Source organism: Rhinichthys klamathensis, unplaced genomic scaffold, assembly GCF_029890125.1.
Source record: "Rhinichthys klamathensis goyatoka isolate OS25496 unplaced genomic scaffold, OSU_Roscu_1.1 h1tg000391l_1, whole genome shotgun sequence".
NCBI lineage: Eukaryota > Metazoa > Chordata > Actinopteri > Cypriniformes > Leuciscidae > Rhinichthys > Rhinichthys klamathensis.
In genome coordinates, this window is record NW_026606894.1 from 2,587,540 (window position 1) to 2,610,399 (window position 22,860).

At 38.8% G+C, this 22,860-nt stretch overlaps 1 protein-coding gene across 8 annotated transcripts in view; it reads left to right on the forward strand.

Annotated features, from left to right (window-relative positions):
- LOC130069951 (spectrin beta chain, non-erythrocytic 4-like) overlaps positions 1-22,860 on the forward strand; it is a 99,923-nt gene that overhangs the window by 18,202 nt on the left and 58,861 nt on the right. For all 8 annotated transcript variants that reach the window (XR_008803819.1, XR_008803820.1, XR_008803821.1 and 5 more), the window contains exons 4-15: positions 1,175-1,348; positions 8,676-8,767; positions 8,889-8,969; positions 9,092-9,207; positions 11,179-11,291; positions 11,393-11,580; positions 12,541-12,658; positions 14,116-14,274; positions 14,354-14,656; positions 16,836-16,986; positions 18,218-19,088; positions 19,699-19,836. Coding sequence is in view for 5 of the 8 variants with exons in the window: in XM_056234154.1 (XP_056090129.1) it covers positions 1,175-1,348; positions 8,676-8,767; positions 8,889-8,969; positions 9,092-9,207; positions 11,179-11,291; positions 11,393-11,580; positions 12,541-12,658; positions 14,116-14,274; positions 14,354-14,656; positions 16,836-16,986; positions 18,218-19,088; positions 19,699-19,836 (2,504 nt within the window). In the remaining 3 variants the exon portion in view is untranslated. The remainder of the gene's footprint in view (positions 1-1,174; positions 1,349-8,675; positions 8,768-8,888; positions 8,970-9,091; positions 9,208-11,178; positions 11,292-11,392; positions 11,581-12,540; positions 12,659-14,115; positions 14,275-14,353; positions 14,657-16,835; positions 16,987-18,217; positions 19,089-19,698; positions 19,837-22,860) is intronic.

A 22,860-nucleotide genomic window follows, 5' to 3' on the forward strand; every position in this document is an offset into this window, starting at 1 on the left:
CATAGCCTACTAATACAACAATGAGCGACTTCGTTATTTCTTTTAATATTTATGGAGAATATGACAACTTTGACGACTGGGATGCTGCTGAAGAAACAAAAAATGTAAATAAAACGGAGATTGATCTGATTAATTTATTGCCCTCTATAAGCGCAAATCGCTGGAGCGCAGAACTAATAGTTTGTTTTGTTTGATTGTTGTTTGATTAATTGTTTTATGTGTAATAAAACAATAACTATGCCTACCTTTGTGTTTCATGAAAAAAAAAATGCATTTTTGAACCTGAAGGGTTCTACAAGCTGAGCGGACTATAAATATCTCCGGTTGCTAAATAAACCGTCAGGCAAGTTATTATTTATAAAAACTAGATTTAGCCTAATTAAAATATAAACATGTTTTAAAAATGTTTTATTTGGCAAGTGACCATGGTATAAGCGGGTTAATGCCCTCCGAGGTGTCCATTGTCAGGTTTTAATGGACTTCGCCGTCGTCCATTAAAACCTGACAATGGACACCTCGTCGGGCATTAACCCTTACATAACTACAATGTGCCATCTTCTGATGGATACCATAAAGCTCAAATCATCCGTCACATACACCCACATATAACTCTCGGTTGATTAGTTTGTTATAATACATAATGTACAAGAGGTGACTGTTTATGTCATGTATATCACATTATGTATTTTAACAGTGTTGTTCAATAAAACCATGTGATTACTTGCGTTTGATACCTTATTTGAACAAATTATTATTGCCTCATTGTTATTATATACTGTATGTATTTTAACTTATTTTAAAGGCTATTGTACATTTAGGTTTATTTTTATCACCACAAAAAAGATCAATTACTCGATTAATCGTCAAAATAATCGACTGATTAATCGATTACTAAAATAATTGTTAGTGACAGCCCTAATTTATATTACCGTACTATTATATTTTATTTGAATTTTTTGTAATTTTGTGGTGCTTTTGTAATTTGTTTTTATTTTTAATTCAGCTTCATTCACTTAGTTGCAGTGACAACATTTAAAATTTTTGTTTAGTTATGTTTATAATGGTTTAGTTTTAGTTAACGAAAATATCCCTGATTTAGCATCCATGCTATGCTTTATGAATTGTCTTTGGAGGGATTAATATGCTCACGTGTTTGACATGTTCTTGTTTTAAGCCTCGGCCCACGAGAGGCAGGATGAGGATTCACTGTTTGGAGAATGTGGACAAGGCTCTTCAGTTCCTCAAAGAGCAGAGGGTTCATCTAGAAAATGTTGGTTCTCATGATATAGTTGATGGAAACCACCGCCTCACTCTCGGCCTCCTCTGGACCATCATCCTTCGCTTCCAGGTAAGAGTTGCTTGGATTTCTCGAGACTCCTCTGGGAGTTTTGAGACTGCCGCCGCCATATCATTTGACTTTAAGGGAAAGCTCTGTGTACTGAACTCTGGGCCATCGTTTCCAGTATGCTAGCGCTGGATTTATGTGATCTGATCTGTAAAGAGGTGGGCATCTTTTGATCTGTGGGTGTGTGTGATCCCTGTCTGCCCTTTACGGCTCCTGTTGAGTGTGTGATCACTGTCTGTGTGGTGCCTGTGTGGCTGTATAGCCGATTGTCAATACATGCATTGGGTACTGATAGATAGCAGTGGAGTTGGCAAAACACCGAAGAGCAGGGATGGGCAACTTCAGTCTTGGGGGGCCACTGTCCTGCAGAGTTCAGCTCCAATCCTAATATAAAAAAAAAATGCCTGTAGATTTCTAGCAAACCTGAAGACATTGATTAGCTTGTTCAGGTGTGTTTGATTGGGGTTGGAGCTGAACTCTGCAGGACAGTGGCCCTCCAGGACCGAAGTTGCCCATCCCTGCTGTAGAGTCCCAAATAACACACTTCATGTGTACTTACAATTAGGGCTGGGTACCGAGTTCGGTACTTTTTAGGTACCGACCGAATTGCCTCGATACTACCGAGTATCGAAACATGTCTTGTTTTTCGGTACCAAATTTCGGTACCTAAGTGGTTAATCTCGTCAACGTCAGTGAAACAATAAGCATTCAGTATGATTGGCTGTGGCGGAAAAACACTAGTGTACGCGGCTGCCCAGAGACGCGGCTCGTCGCACGTGAGGCTGTAGTGTGTGTGCGTGTGTTAGAAGCGCACAGAATACACTTGAGAGTAATGGTGTGTTCACACCGAACGCGAATAGAGCGTCAAATACGCGTATATCGCGTCTAGTCAGACGCTTAAATCTTCCGCTCGAGTTCAAATTTTTCAACTTGCGCGGAAGACGTTCGCGGCAAACGCATCATTCGCGACGCCCGGCGCGAATGATGCATCTATTCACGTCTTTGCATTGACTTTGTATGTAATCTACTCGCACAAATAATTAAATTCGCTTTCGGTGTGAACAAACCATTAGTAAACACTTGTTCATTAATAAATAATTAAAATATCTCCTTGCTATTGTTTCCACATCCATAATCATTAGGCTACTTTTGCCAGTGCTTTGCGGCAAGCTTCACGTGCTGAGCGCGAGGCATATACAGTATCCCGCCCCCCAGTAGCCTATATTTAATTTAATTCACATTTATTTGTATAGCATTTTTCACAATAGATATCGTTTCAAAGCAGCTTTACAGAAAATGCATGTGTCTAAATTACAATTTAGAGTGATCTGTTATCAGAGGTGACAGTGTAATGCATTTCAATTAATTTTCATTCAGTTTCATTGTTAAACAATGCATTAAGGCAGAAACAATGAGCTCATTGAAGTAAAGAATACATGTTGTTAAATGATGAAATGATGAAACTTTAGCATTGGTCCTTTTTTACAAATTCAAAATATGAGTGTAAAAAAGTAAACAAACTGAAAAAGAAAAAAAATTAGGTAATGTTATATTGTTAAAACTGGTTACATAAAATTGGTATCGAAAAAAGTATCGTTCAGGAACCGGTATCGAAGTCAAGGTATCGGTATTGGTATCGGTATCGAACATTTTGTTACGATACCCAGCCCTACTTACAATGGCTGCAGTGGACGCTTGATTGTGAACTTCAAAAGACCATAGGGTGACCAATTTCTCTTTTCAAATTTCAAATGGGTGCTTGCAAGTGCCCTCTTTGCAGCTGCAAACGCGTATATATGGCACATAAGTCACATGAGCTACTTTTATAATGTTTTTCTGTGATTTTTCTGAGGTTTGCAGCCCTTGGTGTCTATGCTGTCATTGTGAAATAATGGTTCAGATCACTCAAAACACATTTGGAAATGGAGGCGCCCTTATAGGCAGTAATGGAGTCTGGTTGTGATCTAGTGAAAAGTTTGGTACTGCGCCCAAACAAACTCTTACTGAAAGCTCATTTTTTTTAGATATCAACCTAAAATTTGAAACCCAACTTGTTCAGAGTTTTGAGTTTTGGCTTTGATTTTCTTGCAGTTTTAGAGTCCACCAGGTTTTGAAAAAAATATATTTTATATAAAATATGAATAATTAAATTTGTACATTTTACATTTTCATAAACTACATTTTTCTGTTTCACTTTCTTAATTGATTTAACTTCTACAAAGATCTGCCAAATGTCTTCTCGTTAAAACAAGACCAATCTTACATCTATATTCCAAAGCATTCTTGAATTACAACCATTTAAGTTCGGATTGTGCATTTTCATTTTTATTAAAAAAAGGGGGCTTAAGAGGTTAAAAAAGAGCTTAGGCAGTCTGCCAAAGTTTTGTGGTTTGGCATGAAAGTTTATAAATGATAGTTGAACTATCCCTTTACACTGCCATGATGTGACCTGACTTCAACTAAGGCCCAGTTTACACCTGTTATTGAGATGCTTTTTGGTCGATCGGATCACAAGTGGACAACGCTAACTACAGGTGTAAACGGGTCTAAAGCGTTTTTTAGCTTCTCCACTTTCGACCACTTCCAGAGGTAGTGGAAAACGCATTCGACCGGATTGCTTTCATAGTGTAAACACCAAAGATGGGAGTAAGTCACACATGTTCAAGTCTCAAGTCCCTACCATCAAGCAGTCCAGGGGTCAGAAAGTAAAAGTCCTGCCATATTTTTATTCCACCCATGAACTCACACAGCAAAAACTCCAATGTTAAAGGGGTCATATAATGGTACATGCACTTTTACAAGTTGATTGTACTGAAATGTGTGTTGGCAGTGCCTGTACACAACCATCATAAAATGATAAAAATCCATCCAGTGTTTTTGTTTTAATCTCCTTATATGTTTTCCCCTGCCTCAAATTGAGCCGTTCGATTTTGTGACGTCACACGGTCGGAAGCCCCTCCCACGATTGTTGATTGACAGCATCGTTTCAACACAGACCCGCCCTCGCTCGTGAGCCAGCTGTCAATCATAGTCTGCGCGGACCGGCACGGTCATTGTTGACATGCTGGAGCACTGTCTATGAGCAGAATGGCGTCTAAGTGATTGTGGTGTTCTGTTCTTGGGTGTAATAAGGAACACAGCAGTCATTTTAATCTTCCTAAATCCGAACCGCTGAAGACACAGTGGCTGAGTTTGTTTTCGAAGGGAATATTCCCCACGAGCAACGTCAATGCTTTCATGTTTGCGCGAATCATTTCTCAGCAGACTGCTTATAAACGAGGGTCAGTATAAAGCTGGTTTTGCTAAGAAGCTGCTCATGAAAAAAGGATACCAGCTATTCGTGTTCCTGCTGAACCTCTAGAACAACTGAAGTGAGTGTAACGTTTTATTAAACTTTATATTAATATTTAAATTAATCTTTGCAAATTGCTAGCTGCACGCTTCACAATGAATGCGTCCAAGGTTTACACTTAGGGTAGATTACGGCATGTTTTCTATGTATGATGTTCTCAATATAATTCATAATCCCACGTTTATACTGAACAATGCGTTATGGTTATTGTGTTACAAACGGTGTACACACAGAACAGAGAGGCGGAGTCAGCAAAGCTCATTATCATTTAAAGTCATATGCACTGAAACGGCATGCTGAAAACAGAGCTGTTTTTGACCAAGTAAAATAAGGTGTTTTATTACAATACTAATGAGAATTTGTAATTAAAGTATATTACAAACTTTTAATTTAGACCCTAAAGAATCATATTAGCTTGTACAAAAATGGCATTATATGACCCCTTTAAATGAACTTTCCTAGGAGTTAATTTGGCTCCAGACTCAAGAGTGTTAAAGTGTTAAAATGAGTTCATGGGTGAAATAAAAATATGGCAGGACTTTTACTTTCTGACCCCCGGACTTTCCACCTCTGCTTGATGGTAGGGACTTGAGACTTGAACATGTGTGACTTACTCCCATCTCTGGTAAACACTCATGTGATCGGATGCGTTCGAACAGCCACAAAAGACGCTACTCTCCGCCTACTGACCTAATGCGTTAACATTATGGGAAGCACACTAGCCAGACGGGATGTAAACTTTGTTGGCTGATGATCCAAGTTTGGTATGAAGCTGAAAAACATACCAAGCACAATGTTCTCTCACCACTCCTGATTTCTAACACACACTCACAGCATTCGGCCAGTCTTGCGACTGTCAAAGCATTAACGAAAGCTGCCGCTCTCCATATGTTTTTCTGTTTTCTCCAGTTATGTTCATGTGTAAATTGCGTGAGCTTATTTCGTCCATTAGATCAAAAGTTTTGAAAAAGCCCTTATATTTACCCGCCCATAGACCCTCCCCTCGAAGAAATAAGACGGACTCTGGACAAAAGAGACGGATTAAAACACCAGGTGTATGCGGGTATGTGTCTCCCTCGTCTACTTGTGATCCGATCCCAAAACGCAGTTGTAAAAAGGGCCCAAGGGTGACCCTGGGAAAATGTGCACTGAATTGTAGTGAAATAAATGATATATTTTTAAAAACTTAACACATTTAACACACTTAGGCCTGGTTTTACAGACAGGGCTTAGATTAAGCCATGATTAAGTCTTAGCTCAATTAGAACATTTTAGTAGATTAAAAGAAAATACCTTAGAAAAAAACATTACTGGTGTGCAGAACATGTCTTTATAACAAAACACATTTTACGTTTTAAGCCTTATTTGTTGAAACTGGGGGTTAAGTACACTTTTAAAAAGTGCAACATGTAAACTTGGTAATAATGTCTAATTAAAAGGTTTACTTTTTTAATACGTTTTAAATCATTATGCATTAATCATATTTTAACCCTGTTTCTAAGGCAACAGAAGTAATTATGAAATAGCATATAAAGATGTACTTAAGCCCTATTTAAGTGGGTCAAAAAAGCACTTACATTTAATATAAATTTAAACTATAATACATTTTTATTTAATTGTAAATAACATGCAAGTGTATGAAAACATTGCATCCAGTTCACACTTAAGTATATTCTTTTAAAGTATATTATTTCCGTAATAAGTATGCTAAAGTATCCTTTTCACAAGATATACAAGGATCTTCTTATCTTGCTCCCATCATCTCTCTGAATATTTTTAAAGAGCGCTGTGTCCATGTAACTACAAAGTGCTCCAGGTTTGCATTGTGTGTAGACTCTTGGTTCTGTCAGTAAAGCAGTGGGAGGTTACCCAGAATGCCGTTCGACTGCAGCCCAGTAAGTTGATGCTGTGGTGATTCTAGATGCAGGGACTGAGAGAGGTGGAGTGTCACCTGATCCACCAAGCGTGCCGAGAGATCACGGGGTGGGGCTTTCGTTCACCTCTTGTCCTTTCTTGATTCTTCCTCTTCCTCTCTCTTTCTCTCTCTCTCTCTCTCGTTCATTCTCCCGCCTCCCTCCTTGATATTCCTCTTTATTATCCTGTCTCCATATATGCCGGAACATCTCTCCGCTCCCCTATTTATCTAATTTTTTACCCTCCCCATCTCTGTTGGAGTTCACTCTGCTCAGTCAGCAGGTAAGGCCTAACACTGCAGCAGCCGAGAGAGAGAGAGAGAGAGAGAGAGAGAGAGAGAGAGAGAGAGAGAGAGAGAGAGAGAGAGAGAGAGAGAGAGAGAGAGAGAGAGAGAGAGAGAGAGAGAGAGAGAGAGAGAGAGAGAGAGAGAGAGAGAGAGAGAGAGAGAGAGAGAGAGAGAGAGAGAGAGAGAGAGAGGGAATTAGAAAGAGGGCAGATGGGAAAGCAGTAAGGCAAACATTATAATTTAGTGTTCTGTTTACATTTCCTTTCTTCCCTTTGTATTTTGCTTCTTAACTACTCTTGTTTTAAGCATAAAGCTCTGTAAATTTTGTTAAATTTATGCTTGAGGAAAGAGAGAGAGAGAGAGAGAGAGAGAGAGAGAGAGAGAGAGAGAGAGAGAGAGAGAGAGAGAGAGAGAGAGAGAGAGGGAATTAGAAAGAGGGCAGATGGGAAAGCAGTAAGGCAAACATTATAATTTAGTGTTCTGTTTACATTTCCTTTCTTCCCTTTGTATTTTGCTTCTTAACTACTCTTGTTTTAAGCATAAAGCTCTGTAAATTTTGTTAAATTTATGCTTGAGGAAAGAAAAACAGTCTCACCCCACAGTGCAAGAAAAATAAACTTAATTTAAGATATATTCTGTGAGGAAAAGTCTTCTTATCTAACCTAATGTTGCTTCTCAAGTAAATGTATCTTGCTTTAAGGATTGTTTGACGTTTTTACTGGAAAACAAGACTAAAATACATACTTTTGCAGTGCTGTTCTTTGAGGTTGTAGATATTGATCATGTATTGACTGCATGATGCGAGAAATTCAATATGACGAATGATCTTGGGACACTCAGGAGACACTTAAGTTTTGTAATGTGCTTACATAAGAGTGTGTGTGTGTGTGTGTGTGTGTACTCGTCTACCTATCTAAGTGGGGACCTTGGTGTCGTTACACACTCACCAACAGGGGACCGCCAAGCGGTGTGTGTGTGTGTGTGTTTTCCTGGTAAACCCTACATTGCGGATCAAATGTCCCCACAAGGATATACCAGAAATTTTGACCTTGTGGGGACTTTTTTTTTTGGTCCCATGAGCAACACAGCTTACAGTATAAAACAAAACATACTAAATATTTTGATCATGTAAAGTATTCTGTAGGGTTAGGGATTTGTACTAACCACTAATTTTGATGACTACAGTACAGATGATATCATTAATTTTGAACAAAAATATTTTGTTACTTTATTTCGATTGTCCACTTTAGACATTCTTCTAATTATAAGTAACTTTGCAACTACATAACTCTCATTAGAATATTAGTAGACTGTATTAGACTGTTAGGGCTCAGGTTAGTAGAATAAGTTGACATGTAGTTGCAAAGATACTTATAGTCAGTAGAATGTCTGTTTGGGAGCATCAAAATAAAGCGTTAGCAGATTTAAACAGACAGTCTATTAATACTCTAATGACTGGTTGTTCACGTGTCATTGCAAAGTTGCTTATGTTTAGTAGAATGTCTAAAGTGGACCATCGAAATAAAGTGTTGCCAAATATTTACCGTAATTATACTCGCTAACTGTCAATACTAATTACATAAATACGTTATGATCACTGAAAAACAACACAAAAAATGCTGCAAATGGCTTCATGATCCCAGCAGACATGTTAAAGACATTTATTATAAGGCTAGTTGAGAAGGAAAGCCAGTGATTGGTCTCTTAAAGAGCACACAATCGTTTGATGTCTGTGCATTTCATATTACAGTAACGTTTCATTGTTGTTTCTCATACAGATTCAGGTGATTAAGATTGAGACCGAGGACAACAGAGAGACACGCTCAGCTAAAGATGCCCTACTTTTGTGGTGTCAGATGAAAACAGCAGGGTAACTATCTCACCAACAACCCAGACACAATCATTTCATATAGCCTTTATAGAAAAAGACATTATTTTCTCACACATGAGAAGTTTTTCATGATGCTGTTATTTGTTTCCTGTTTCTCCAGGTACCCTGAGGTCAACATTCACAACTTCACCACCTGCTGGAGGGATGGCCTGGCTTTCAACGCGCTTATTCACAGGCACAGGTTAGCGGTCAGGCAGACTCACACTCGCCTCGTACATCATACTGACTTTGCTTTCATTTATGCCATTCACGTCATTGATAGAGCCTGTTCTGTGAGCTGATTTCTGCTTGTATGTTTCACAGGCCTGATTTAATTGAATTCCACAAGTTGACCAGATCAAATGCAACACACAACCTCCAGCAAGCCTTTAACATAGCTGAACAGAGTCTCGGACTCACCAAACTACTAGACCCTGAGGGTAACAAACAGCATTTTACTCTCACTAAATACAGTTAAGGGATGGTTTAAACATACATTTAAGTCCTCTCATCTGTTACTCACCCTTATGTCATCCCCAATTTATACTGTATGACTTTATTTATTCAGATAAACACAAACAACGAGTAAAGCTTTCCTGTAGCTCAAACAGTAGAGCGTTGGCGCTTGCAACGCTAAGGTCATGGGTTCGATTTCCAGGGAAAGCAAGAACTGATAAGGATGTAAATGTGTACCTTGAAATGCAATGTAAGTCGCTTTGGATAAATGCATAAATGTAAATATTTCTGTGAGTCCATATAATGCTAGTGAATGGCTGCCGCTCAGATGATGCTTGAAAAAATACTAGAAAGAAAACTACAGTATAATGGATCCATGCGTCATGTCCTAAAGTGACAGCAGCCTGATATACCTGCTGCCAAACTATGAGAAAATATTAAAAATATCTATATGGCAGTTTTACCCCATGGTATCGATGTCAAAATTGTGGCTAGTGAAAATGATGAGCGGCTAGTAACTTTGTGAAACGATAGATGTGTGTTAGAAAATGACTAATATTTTAAACTCTTTTAAAGGGTAACTAAACCCCTGGTCAGAGCCTGACTCCACCCACTGGCAATATTTGAAAAATGCTGAATAAAAGTGGGCGGAGCCCAGCGGAGATAGAGGGGATGAACGGATACTCTATCCTGATCGTTTTCAATACTCGCAATTCCAACTCCTGACTCGCTACAGTGGTTTTGACGAAACAAGATGGTTTTTATACTGCCATGGACGTGGTAGCTCGTACCAAGGGCGTGGTAAGCTGAAACCTGCTTGCGTCAGCTCTCACTGCTACCGTCACGAACTACCGCAAACATCCAATAGGAAAATTCAACTGCAGTAGCCACCGTTCAACCTGAAGAGGGCAGCACTCAGACGTTTTTACACCATATATTGTAGAATTAAAACACTTTATACCCAAATGTCAAAAAAGTTACTCGAATCAATGAACAGCACTAATAAAGCCCCAGTCTTACAGATCATTAACTAAAAAAAGTTGGTTTAGTGTTTAGTTACCCTTTAAACTCTATGGCTAGTGGTTTCACAAAGTTACTAGCCGCTCATCATTTTCACTGGCCACAATTTGGACATCGATACCATGGGGTAAAACTGCCATATAGATATTTTTAATATTATCTCTAATATCTCATAATTTGGCAGCAGGTATATTAGGCTGCTGTCACTTTAAGACATGAAGCATGGATCCATTATACTGTAGTTTTCTTTCTCAACTGTTTATGTTCACTTAAAACATAACACTGTGTTTACGTGAATACTTGCCAAGACTGGCATTTTGACATTATTTTGTGTATATTTAACTGTTTAAGCACAATAAGCAGAGGAAAAATAACTCAATTTAGTACTGAGAGGCAGCTTTATGTGCAGTCACACAATCTGCGGGAATGAGTCAAATTTTGCGCAATACTCACAATCCCACGCCGAAACTTAAGGCCTGTAACACCAATAATATTCATCCAGAGCAAATGAAATGATTGAGTGAGAGGAGGCGGGTTTGTGTGTCGACTCGCTGTCGCAGAGATGAGAAAGCGAGAATACGCGAAAGCGCTGCTTGTATCGTGTATCTATTCTGCAGAAATTAAGCATTGGAAGCATTTCAGATATTTCAGCATCTATGAAAAATCAATGTTTTGTCAAAATTGCACTTTTAGACGCCTGGTTTTCAGATGATTATTTTACTAATAAAATATGTTTCATTTGTGTTTATCTGAAGAAAGACAGTCACATACATTGGGGATTCTTTGGGTGAACTATCCCATTAATACAATGTGACCCTTTAAATGCCCTAGTTTAGACAGAGATTTGATATCTGTTGCTATTAATTCAGCTGAACAGCTGCACATTTTATGCCTGATTTGATCACTCAAGACAATAAGCATTTTCTCTCATCCAGATGTAAACACAGAGAATCCAGATGAGAAGTCCATCATCACTTATGTAGTATCCTACTATCATTACTTCTCCAAAATGAAGGCACTTATTGTAGAAGGGAAGAGAATTGGAAAGGTAAGAGGTTTTTGTGAACTTTTGTTTTTACCTCATTTCAATTAGCTGTTTTATTGGATACATGCACACATTTTTCTCTGAAAACTTTTTACATTTTGTAGGTGCTGGACAATGCTATAGAAGCTGAGAAGATAATTCGTCGCTACGAGGCTTTAGCGTCCGACCTGTTAGAGTGGATTGAGAGAACCATAAGCATCATTAGCAACCAGAAGTTTGCAAACTCGCTATCGGGTGTTCAGCAACAGCTTCAAGCCTTTACCACCTACTGCACCATTGAGAAGCCTATCAAGTAAGAGAGAATAATTGAAACAGAGGTCTGAGTGTTGGCAGATGATCCATGACTGCCAGGAAAATACTCAAACTATGACTGTAAATCATCTGGTTCTTTCAGCCTTTTCCTATGCTACCATTTAAGGGTACTAGTTACTGTGTTGTTGGTCAAAGGTGTGCCTACCCTCGTGGAAAAGAAGTGTGCTTAATTGCATTGAATTTGCACTTGTAGCGCACTTTAAATCTTAAAAGTATATTTATTAAAAAACTGGATTTGCAGCTCATATAATATTAATCAAATAAAAGGCCTTAACACATTTAAAAATGCTTTTTTAAATACTCTTCTGAAATAAATTATGCTAATGTAGACTTCTTTTTCACAAGGGCACTGCTGGTTATTGGCAGTTAACCATAGTTATCCAATGTCTGACCACACATAGTCTGTATTACTGTCATTTTTCTTGCCGCTTAACATTCTGTCGAGGAAGTGCTTGCATATTCAAATCGTCAACCAACAAAGTCACCAAGTCTTGTTGAAAATGAAAGATTTCTGGTCGCAGACTGTCAGTCTGAACTCCCTTTTAGAATCAGCCTTTTGCATTGTATCATAACTTCCTTCAACGGATGTGCTAATGTGAATTGGATGCCTTTACTCTGTGCGTCATCATGTTTCTAATGCTCTGAGTTAATTACATTAGTCCGTTATTGGCATAAAGACCTGCTCATACTGTTGCATTCATCAAATATGGCAATCAGGGAATGTGCTGAAACTTGAGAGAGATGCAACTCTCACCGCGAGTAATGCAGCTTGTTTAACACCTACTGAACGAAGTTGCCGTACATTATAGTCACATGATATGTGGAAAGTATCTGTGCTGTTTTTAATAGAAACACACAGGGAGTCTTAGGAAAGGGATTTGTACGACAGATGTAGTGCAGTTTGTGTGGTTATTTATGGTGTGGGTTGTTGTTTTTCCAGATTCCAGGAGAAAGGGAACCTGGAGGTGCTGCTTTTCACCATCCAAAGTAAGCTCAGAGCTAACAATCAGAAGCCATATGTGCCTCATGACGGGAAACTTATCTCAGACATCAATAAGGTATGTATTGCTTAGTTACAATGATTTTCAGCTGGTTACAATATTTACATTGTGTATAACTAAAACTAGCTGATTAGCTTTCAGAAAAAAAGCTTATTTTTTGCTGCTTAAAGGCACAATATGTAAGATTTTTTGATTAAAATATATAAAAAAACCCACTAAAACAATGTTATATATTTTGATGACTTGCGTACTTGCTTTACCACAGATGTTTCCAATAGTGTTTAAATCCAGAGAAATTTTAACCAGTGTAACGGCCTGTGTCATTGCTTCACCTGTCAATGACGTCATATCCTCGATTTCCGGTTTTACTTGCAAAGAAACCATAGAAACACCAAAGACACTTTATTGCAGTATGCGTTTTATTAGACAGGTGAGCAACTGTTTGAATCTCATGTTTTCTTAATTTACCGCGAGTAACATGTTTGTACCATGCCTCAGAGACAACACTATTTTGTCAAGTGGCTAACATAGCAGAATCAGAACTAGCTTTATTTGTAGTAACAGTAATACAGCATTTTCCCCACCATACAGTATAAAATGAATTACATGCCATTTAGCAACATACGTCATCCAGCTATTATTAATATGATAGTAAAAGTAAATCAGCGCTGCGTTACCCCACAATTTGAATTTGTCAGATAAATTGATTCAAATAATGTGAATTTAAGTGATCAAACTTAACTGTAACAAAGTTCAAGTTTAGGGAAGAAGGAGGCGAATGTTAAACGTAACTTTAATTGTATTTTTAATTATAAAATATGCATAAACAACAAAGCTAAAGGAGCGGCAGGGGCCGAGTGCTGAATATAAGCATAATAAAAACAGCAACTTAAAATGTCCCAGGCTCTCGGACCCGCACTAATTCATACCACAGTAACGTTAATAAAACTTTAACTAGCTCATCCATGAGTCCCATCGGATAGCTTTCCATCGGCTGTGGAGGCTCCCATGATCCCACGCTCATTTACGGCGTCATCAAGCTGCTCCTTTGTTATTGTTTTGTAAAAGCGTCCTGTAGCTGCGAAACTTACGTACTGTGCCTTTAATATTTTTCTGGAAACTGTGATACATATTTTTTTCTCTAATGAATAGAAATTTAAAAAAGAACAGCATTAAATATTTTGTAACATTATAAATGCCTTTTTCTTCCCTTTAAATCTTGCTGAATTAAAGTATTACTTTCTTTTGTTTTACTGTATTTTAATCAAATAAATGCAGCCTTGGTGAGCATAAAAGACTTCTTCCAAAAACATCTTAATTATTTGATTTGATTTTACCTCTAGAGTATAATAATACATTTTTTGTTAATATTATTAATGTAACTTATTGTTATATTATTGCTAGATATTCACATTTTAGATTTTTAATTCTGAATTTTTCATAATGAAAATTATGATATGGTTATTGACATTGTCCCACAGAATAATCCTTATATTTTGTTTGTCCCATGAAAGGCGTGGGAGAGACTAGAGAAGGCGGAGCACGACAGGGGCGTGGCTCTTAGAAAAGAGCTGATTCGTCAGGAAAAGCTAGAACTTCTTGCTCAACGGTTCGATCATAAGACCACCATGAGGCAGGCTTGGCTGAATGAAAACCAGCGCCTCGTCTCACAGGTGTGGAGAACGGGAAAAATAAATGTTGTGTACTGTGTAAGATAAAATTTTGACTTAATCAGAGCTGCGGTTTTCTCAGGATAACTTTGGCTATGACCTGCCAGCGGTAGAAGCTGCCATGAAGAAACACGAGGCGATCGAAGCAGACATCTTGTCATACGAGGAGCGCATCAGTGTCGTGGTGGAGCTGGCGACGGAGATGGAGTCTGAAGGATACTATGACATCCGTCGCATCTCGGCACGCAAAGAAAACATCCTCGGCCAGTGGATCCTTCTGAAGGAGCTGGTGGTGGGACGTAAATCCCGTCTGGAGAAGAACCTCGCCCTGCAGAAGACCTTCCAAGAGATGGTCTACATGATCGATTGGATGGAGGAGATGCAAGTGGGTTGACTGCATCAGTTTTATTTGATCTGTGATTAACCCCCCCATAAAAAACAAACTTTGTCTTGTTTAGTGCTGGACAACGATTAATCGCATCCAAAATAAAAGTTTGTGTTTACATAATATATGTGTGTGAACTGTGTATACCTATTTTGTATATATAAATACACACATATGCATGTATATATTTAAGAAAAATATGTTATTTATATATAAAATATTTATATATAATATAAATTGTATATACATGCAAATATTTCTTAAATATATACGTACATGCATGTGTGTGTATTTATATATATATATATATATATATATATATACAGGTCCTTTAAAAAAAAAAATTAGTATATTGTGATAAAGTTCATTATTTTCCATAATGTAATGATAAAAATTAAACTTTCATATATTTTAGATTCATTGCACACCAACTTAAATATTTCAGGTCTTTTATTGTTTTAATACTGATGATTTTGGCATACAGCTCATGAAAACCCCAAATTCCTGTCTCAAAAAATTAGCATATTTCATCCGACCAATAAAAGAAGTGTTTTTAATACAAAAAAAAAAAGTCAACCTTCAAATAATTATGTTCAGCTATGCACTCAATAGTCAATACTTGGTCGGGAATCCTTTTGCAGAAATGACTGCTTCAATGCGGCGTGGCATGGAGGCAATCAGCCTGTGGCACTGCTGAGGTGTTATGGAGGCCCAGGATGCTTCGATAGCGGCCTTAAGCTCATCCAGAGTGTTGGGTCTTGCGTCTCTCAACTTTCTCTTCACAATATCCCACAGATTCTCTATGGGGTTCAGGTCAGGAGAGTTGGCAGGCCAATTGAGCACAGTAATACCATGGTCAGTAAACCATTTACCAGTGGTTTTGGCACTGTGAGCAGGTGCCAGGTCGTGCTGAAAAATGAAATCTTCTCCATAAAGCTTTTCAGCAGATGGAAGCATGAAGTGCTCCAAAATCTCCTGATAGCTAGCTGCATTGACCCTGCCCTTGATAAAACACAGTGCACCAACACCAGCAGCTGACATGGCACCCCAGACCATCACTGACTGTGGGTACTTGACACTGGACTTCAGGCATTTTGGCATTTCCTTCTCCCCAGTCTTCCTCCAGACTCTGGCACCTTGATTTCCAAATGACATGCAAAACTGAGCAACAGTCCAGTGCTGCTTCTCTGTAGCCCAGGTCAGGCGCTTCTGCCGCTGTTTCTGGTTCAAAGTGGCTTGACCTGGGGAATGCGGCACCTGTAGCCCATTTCCTGCACACGCCTGTGCACGGTGGCTCTGGATGTTTCTACTCCAGACTCAGTCCACTGCTTCCGCAGGTCCCCCAAGGTCTGGAATCGGTCCTTCTCCACAATCTTCCTCAGGGTCCGGTCACCTCTTCTCGTTGTGCAGCGTTTTTTTCCACACTTTTTCCTTCCCACAGACTTCCCACTGATGTGCCTTGATGCAGCACTCTGGGAACCGCCTATTTGTTCAGAAATTTCTTTCTGTCTTAACCTCTTGCTTGAGGGTGTCAATGATGGCCTTCTGGACAGCAGTCAGGTCGGCTCTCTTACCCATGATTGCGGTTTTGAGTAATGAAACAGGCTGGGAGTTTTTAAAAGCCTCAGGAATCTTTTGCAGGTGTTTAGAGTTAATAAGTTGATTCAGACGATTAGGTTAATAGCTCGTTTAGAGACCCTTTTCATGATATGCTAATTTTTTGAGATAGGAATTTTGGGTTTTCATGAGCTGTATGCCAAATTAATCAGTATTAAAACAATAAAAGACCTGATATATTTCAGTTGGTGTGCAATGAATCTAAAATATATAAAAGTTTAATTTTTATCATTACATTATGGAAAATAATGAACTTTATCACAATATGCTAATTTTTTGAGAAGGACCTGTATATATATACAAAATAAATAAGTATACACAGTTCACACACATATTATGTATACACAAACTTTTATTTTGGATGCGATTAATCACGATTAAACACGATTAATCGTTGCCCAGCTGGTCTTTTTACATCAAGACAGTAAAATCTACTTCTATTTTTATACTTACTTACTTTATTACTTTATTATGCCACTGTCCTTTATTAAAACAAACAGCTGTTGTGAAGGTGACACAATCAAACACTTTTCTTGACCAAAGTGTTATGTTCTCACTCCAGATTAAGCTGCTGTCTAAGGACTACGGTAAACATCTCCTTGAGGTGGAGGACATGCTCCAGAAACAAAGTTTACAGGAGGCTGACATCTCTATACAGGCAGAGAGAGTTCAAACCCTCAACACTGCAGCTCTCAAGTTCACTACTGTTGAAGGTGAGTGTATCTTAGACCAGTAGCGTGATGAATATAGATTCAGAGACTCTGTCTGGGGTCAAGATGTGATGTGATGGAAGATTGTGAAATAAAGGTTATTGGATCTGAGATGTCCAGAGACCTCTGCAGGGTAGAGTGTGTAAAATAGTATGACATCAGGAAGAAAATGCTCCACAAGAGGGCTGCTGGTTTGCTCTCTATTCCATTCAGAGAGTCATAAACTACTTATAGTACCTAGAACAGATCGCCTACATAAAGGCGACCGGGCCTTTGCAGTAACAGGGCCGAGACAGTGGAATGAGCTGCCGCTATCTATCAGGTCTGCGAAATCGCTGTCGTTGTTTAAGAATTTGTTGAAAGTGCATTTAATGTCCGTAGCCTATAATGGTTAGATGTGATGTTTTAAATGTTGTCTATTTATTGGTCTATGTGTGTCCTTTTATTTTTATCTTTTTATAGAATTTCTATGTAAAGCACTTTGGTTCAACTTTGGTTGTGTTTTAACAGTGTTATATAAATAAATAAACTAAACTAAACTATTACACTACTTGTGATTCAGGGCTCAACAATAAGGTTTTTCGCAATGTAATTTCTTATTTGCTCAAATTAATAGTGATATATTTCAACAAAATGTTGCTTTTTATTTATTTGATCAAAATACAGTAAAAGTGTGAAATATTATTACAATTTGAAATAACTGTTTTCTATTTGAATATATTTGAAAATATACTTTATTCCTGTGATGGAAAGCTGAATTTTCAGCATCATTACTCCAGTCTTTAGTGTCACATGATCCCTCAGAAATCATTCTAGTATGCTGAAACATTTCTGATGATTACCAATGTTGAAAACAGTTGTGCTAATTAATATTTTAGTGGAAACCATGATACAATGTTTTCCAGGATTCTTTGATGAACAGAACGTTCAAAAGAACAGCATTTATTTGAAATAAAAGTGTTTTGTAACATTATAAATGTCTTTAAAAGTATTACATAGCTGGAAATGTATAATGTAAATCTATAAATTCATAAAAACTCAGCGTATGATGCAGAACATGCTGATTGATTTGTAGTTTTCAACACTTTCTTATTGGTGCTCACAGAAAGTAATTTCCTCAAATTAGACAAAACCTCATCTATGTTAGCCAGCTAAATAACATCATCTTGGTATCAAATGAGCATTTTGATTTCATACAGTGAAATGCTCCCGCTCTTCTGTCTGTCTCTCTCAGGTTACCAGCCGTGTGACCCTCAGGTCATTTGTAACCGGGTCAACCACGTCAACACCTGCCTAGAAGAATTAATGCAGCTGGCTGCAAAGCGGCGCATGGAGCTGGAGGATTCACGCGAGCTATGGGCCTTTTTCCAGGAGGTGGAGGAATCGGAGGCTTGGATCCGGGAGAAAACATCCATCTTGGCCACGCAGAGCTGCGGAAAAGACCTGAGCAGCGTCCTGCGATTGCTGCAGAAGCACAAAACTTTAGCCGGAGAGCTGTTGGCGCGGCGTGCGCTACTTCAGCAGACCATGATGAAGGGCAAGGAGATCCTCACCCAGAAGAGCTTCGGCACAGCAGGAATACAAGAGAGACTGATGGAGGCCAAGGCCGAGTGGAAGAGACTGGAGGACCAGGCCACACAGAGGCTGTGTAACCTACAAGAGGCACTGGACTTTTTTCAGTTTAGCACAGAGACGGATGATCTACTAGCTTGGCTACAGGACACTTACCGGCTTGTTTCTAGCGAGGACTTCGGGCATGATGAGTACTCGACGCAGTCTCTTCTTAAAAAGCACAGGGGTGTCCGAGAGAGTATTGACAAACACCGTGTGCAAGTGGTGGGGCTTCGGAAACACATGGTTGCGCTGCCGTTGTATTATCGGGAGCTGGATGAAGTGCGAGCACGGATGTCAGAGACGGAGCAGCTCTACACAGAGGTGGCGGAAGTTGCCGTGTTGCGTCAGCAGTGGCTCCACGACGCGCTGGCTGTGTATCGCATGTTTAGTGAGGTGAACGCCTGTGAGGTGTGGATCGATGAGAAAGAGCAGTGGCTGAACAATATGGAGGTTGCCGAGAGACTAGAGGACGTGGAGGTGATCGCACACAGGTAGGAGCGGGTGTTGCTTGTCTACATCGACCCCGAAAATATTTATGAAGGTTACTGCATTAGATAACAAACTTCTCTGAGCCATTTTTGCTAATCTTGCACGTTTCTTGAGTGAAATGTCCAGTGAGTGTCACTAAAATGCATTCAGTTCCGTAATGGGAATCTGGCAACGTTTTATATTCGTATCTCAGCAGTTCAGAAAATAAATGTGTGGCGCTAAAAGATGAATGCTCTACCGCGTTTGAAAATAACGCATCAGCTATCGTATCAGAACTCTGTCCTAAATTGAACTGATAGTGCTAACACAAGCAAATGTGGAATATAAAACATATAAAGGCACCATGGGATGTTATCAGGCTTCTACATTGTCTTTAAGCTCTTTTATCATGACTCGCAGTCGTACCCAAATGTACCAGGTGAGCTAACAAGCAGGTTTACTACACTGGAAAAGGATATGTGATGCAAACATCAACATGTAATAGTTTACAAATCATGCACTATGGTAAAAGTGTTCTGTGGTCATAACATAGTTTTGTGCATTGAACCTTGTTTAAATAAGTCTTTATTAATCAAGCAGCTATATCTGTAAAGTAAGTTCTCTGCATTTTAGGTTTGAGAGCTTGGACCAGGAGATGAACAGCCTGATGGGAAGGATACTAGATGTTAATCAGATCGTCCAGCAGCTTTTAGACAGCGGTCACCCCAGTTCCACTGAAGTCAGGGGGTGTCAAGATCATTTAAACAGCAGGTAACTCCACATCATGTGTATAGTTTGTGTATAACAATAGGCTATGTATTTAATGGCAAATACAGTAGAGCAGGAAGTATAAAAGCCTTTTATTTTCTCCATAGAGATTTTTAAACATTGCGCTGAAACTTAACATGAGCTTAATCAATGGTATAGGTTTCTGTTGACCCGTTGGTTAGTGTTATTTCAACGATCCAATTCGCATGAAGCACTGAAAACCTAATTCATATACACTCACCGGCCACTTTATTAGGTCCACCTGTTAAACTGCTCGTTAATGCAAATATCGAATCGGCCAATCATATGGCAGCAACTCACTGCATTTAGGCATGTAGACATGGTCAAGATGATCTGCTGAAGTTCAAACTCAGCATCAGAATGGGGAAGAAAGGTGATTTAAGGCTACTTTCAGACTGTCAGTCCAAATCCAATTTTGTGCATATCCGATTGAAATGCGATCAGAATTAGCTAATGTGAACAGCAAAAAAAATCAAAATCATAAAATCAAACCTAGATTTTGCGTGGTTTATGTGACTTTCTCACGCCACGTAAAACGCCAGGAAACATGCTGAAAGTCGCTGATTTGTTGATTTGGACTTGACAGTGGGAATGTGACTTGGAACTTGGCACGGTTGTTGGTCTGAGTATTTCAGAAACTGCTGATCTACTGGGATTTTCACGCACAACCATCTCTAGGGTTTACAGAAAATGGTCTGAAAAAGAGGAAATATCCAGTGAGCGGCAGTTCTGTGCAGGAAAATGCCTCGTTGATGTCAGAAGAGAATGGCCAGACTGGTTTGAGCTGAATAAGCACTAGTTACAACCGTGGTCTGCAGAAGAGCATCTCTGAATGCTCAACACGTTGAACCTCGAAGCAGACGGACTACAGCAGCAGAAGACACACCGGGGACACTCAATCCGATAGAGCTCCATTGGGATGTGCTGGAACTGGAGATTCGCATTATGGATGTGCAGCCGACAAAACCTGCAGCAACTTCATGATGCTATCGTGTCAATATGGACCAGAATCTCTGAGGAATGTTTCCAGCACCTTGTTGAATCTCTGCCATGAAGAATTAAGACAGTTCTGCTTCTTTTCTTCCTAATTTTAATATCCGTTTTTTTGCTTCAAAAAAAGTTTGTAATGTTGTGGTTTTGGAGCTCGTTGTTTTGGTTCATTGCTTAAAATTCTTTACATTTTAAAATATCATTGCATTTTCTACGGAGAAATGAATGGAAAAAAAATACATCCATAACCAAGGCTGCTAAAAAGTGGGTGGGCGTTGTTGCACTCAAACCAAAAATGCACTATCCATCCATCCATCCATCCATAATTAATTATTAAACATCATAATTGTCTGTTCAAATATCTCTGTATAATAATTTTTTTTTTTTTTACTAGACTTTCCTTATCCTGATATGCATTTGCTTTCGTTTGATCCCATTTATTTTTAATTCTGAAATGGTTTCATCCAGAAAGCCCTGTACGTTTGTGATACTGCTGTTGTTCATCACTTTTAACACACAGCTCTACATGGGCGTCTTTAGAAAACGGGCTGCTGCTTTCACAAGCTTTCACTGAAACTGGCAAGCTGTGACGTATGTGTGAAAAACTCCAGTGATCCGTTTTAGACCGACCTTGGCATAAATAGCTTTTCTCAGCGTGCTGGCATCTGCTGTGGCTGCCACACACAGGGCGCGCCTGACCCGGATCAAAACAGAGCCCTGTGGGCCGTACCCAAACACATTCACAGCTATTGTGTTCTTCAATATATAATGCCACTGTGTATTTAAAATAATTTTTTCCGTTAATACATGCCCTGTGTTTGATTTGTGATATTGTGTCTCAGACCTTGAGCTATGGCCCACCTGTGCGCCCTTTGTGTGTGTGTGTGTGTGTGTGTGTGATCCATGAACTGAGAATGATTCAGACTTGACTCATGTTTTCTGGAAACAAGTTATTTTTATTATCTATCATTCAAGCCATACTCTAGATTGTGGAATTAAATAGTATGATATATATGAACTTAAAGGTATTGTAGGTAGAATTTTTTTTAAAAACTTTTTGCCAAATTTGTTTAAACTTTCTATATATATCAATGCATAATTAAAATGTAAGTACTCTGGAAAAGAGAGTATAAAAATCGAGTGTCTGTAGTCCTCTCAGGGCTGTAATAAACACAGCTACTTATCTCCATTCACTTCCACCCCCTCCATTCTGGGCTCCTTCCAAAACCACGCCCCCAAAACACATGAACGCGCGATGCCGACAGCTCACAGCTGGAGGACGCGCTTACTAGCGCCGAGCGGAGAGGAGCAGTGCATGTAGTGACATCATGTCAGACTCACATGTAATAAAATACCTAACTTTATCATTATGAATATAAACAACTAACATGGCTGTTAATACTCACTATCAAGCTAGCATATCGATACTGTTAAAGTTTAAAATATATTGAGTTTGATTCGTTAACGAGCTAGTAACATAAAGCAAAGCTAAAAACAGGTTGCATTGATACACGTTTTCCCATTACAATCAGTTACACTGTGATGAAGGTGAATTTTGTGTAAGATTCATAACATATACGCCGTGTTTTGCATGTAATTGTGTCTCTTACTAGTCTCTTACCCTCCTCGAGTCAAACGAGTGCGCGCATGTGGGCAGCGCATGTAGCAGCGGGGGTGTTGCCATGGTTGCGAGAGAGTGACAGTCGCCTAAGCCAATCCTTTGTTTCGTCCCGGAAGGAAATAATGAGCTGTGTTTAGTGCAGATTAAACGGTCTAGAGTCACTCGATTTTTATACTCTTTTTATCAGAGTACTTACATTTTAATTATGCATTGATATATATAGAAAGTTTAAACAAATTTGGGAAAAAGTTTTTTAGACCAAAAACGACCTACCCAACCTTTAATGGGATGTTGGGACAAATTTTGTCTGCAAAGTTATTCTGAATTAATACATTGCCTTGTTACTTTTAAAACAAGTACTTATTACAAAATAATACACTTTAAAAGAATATAAT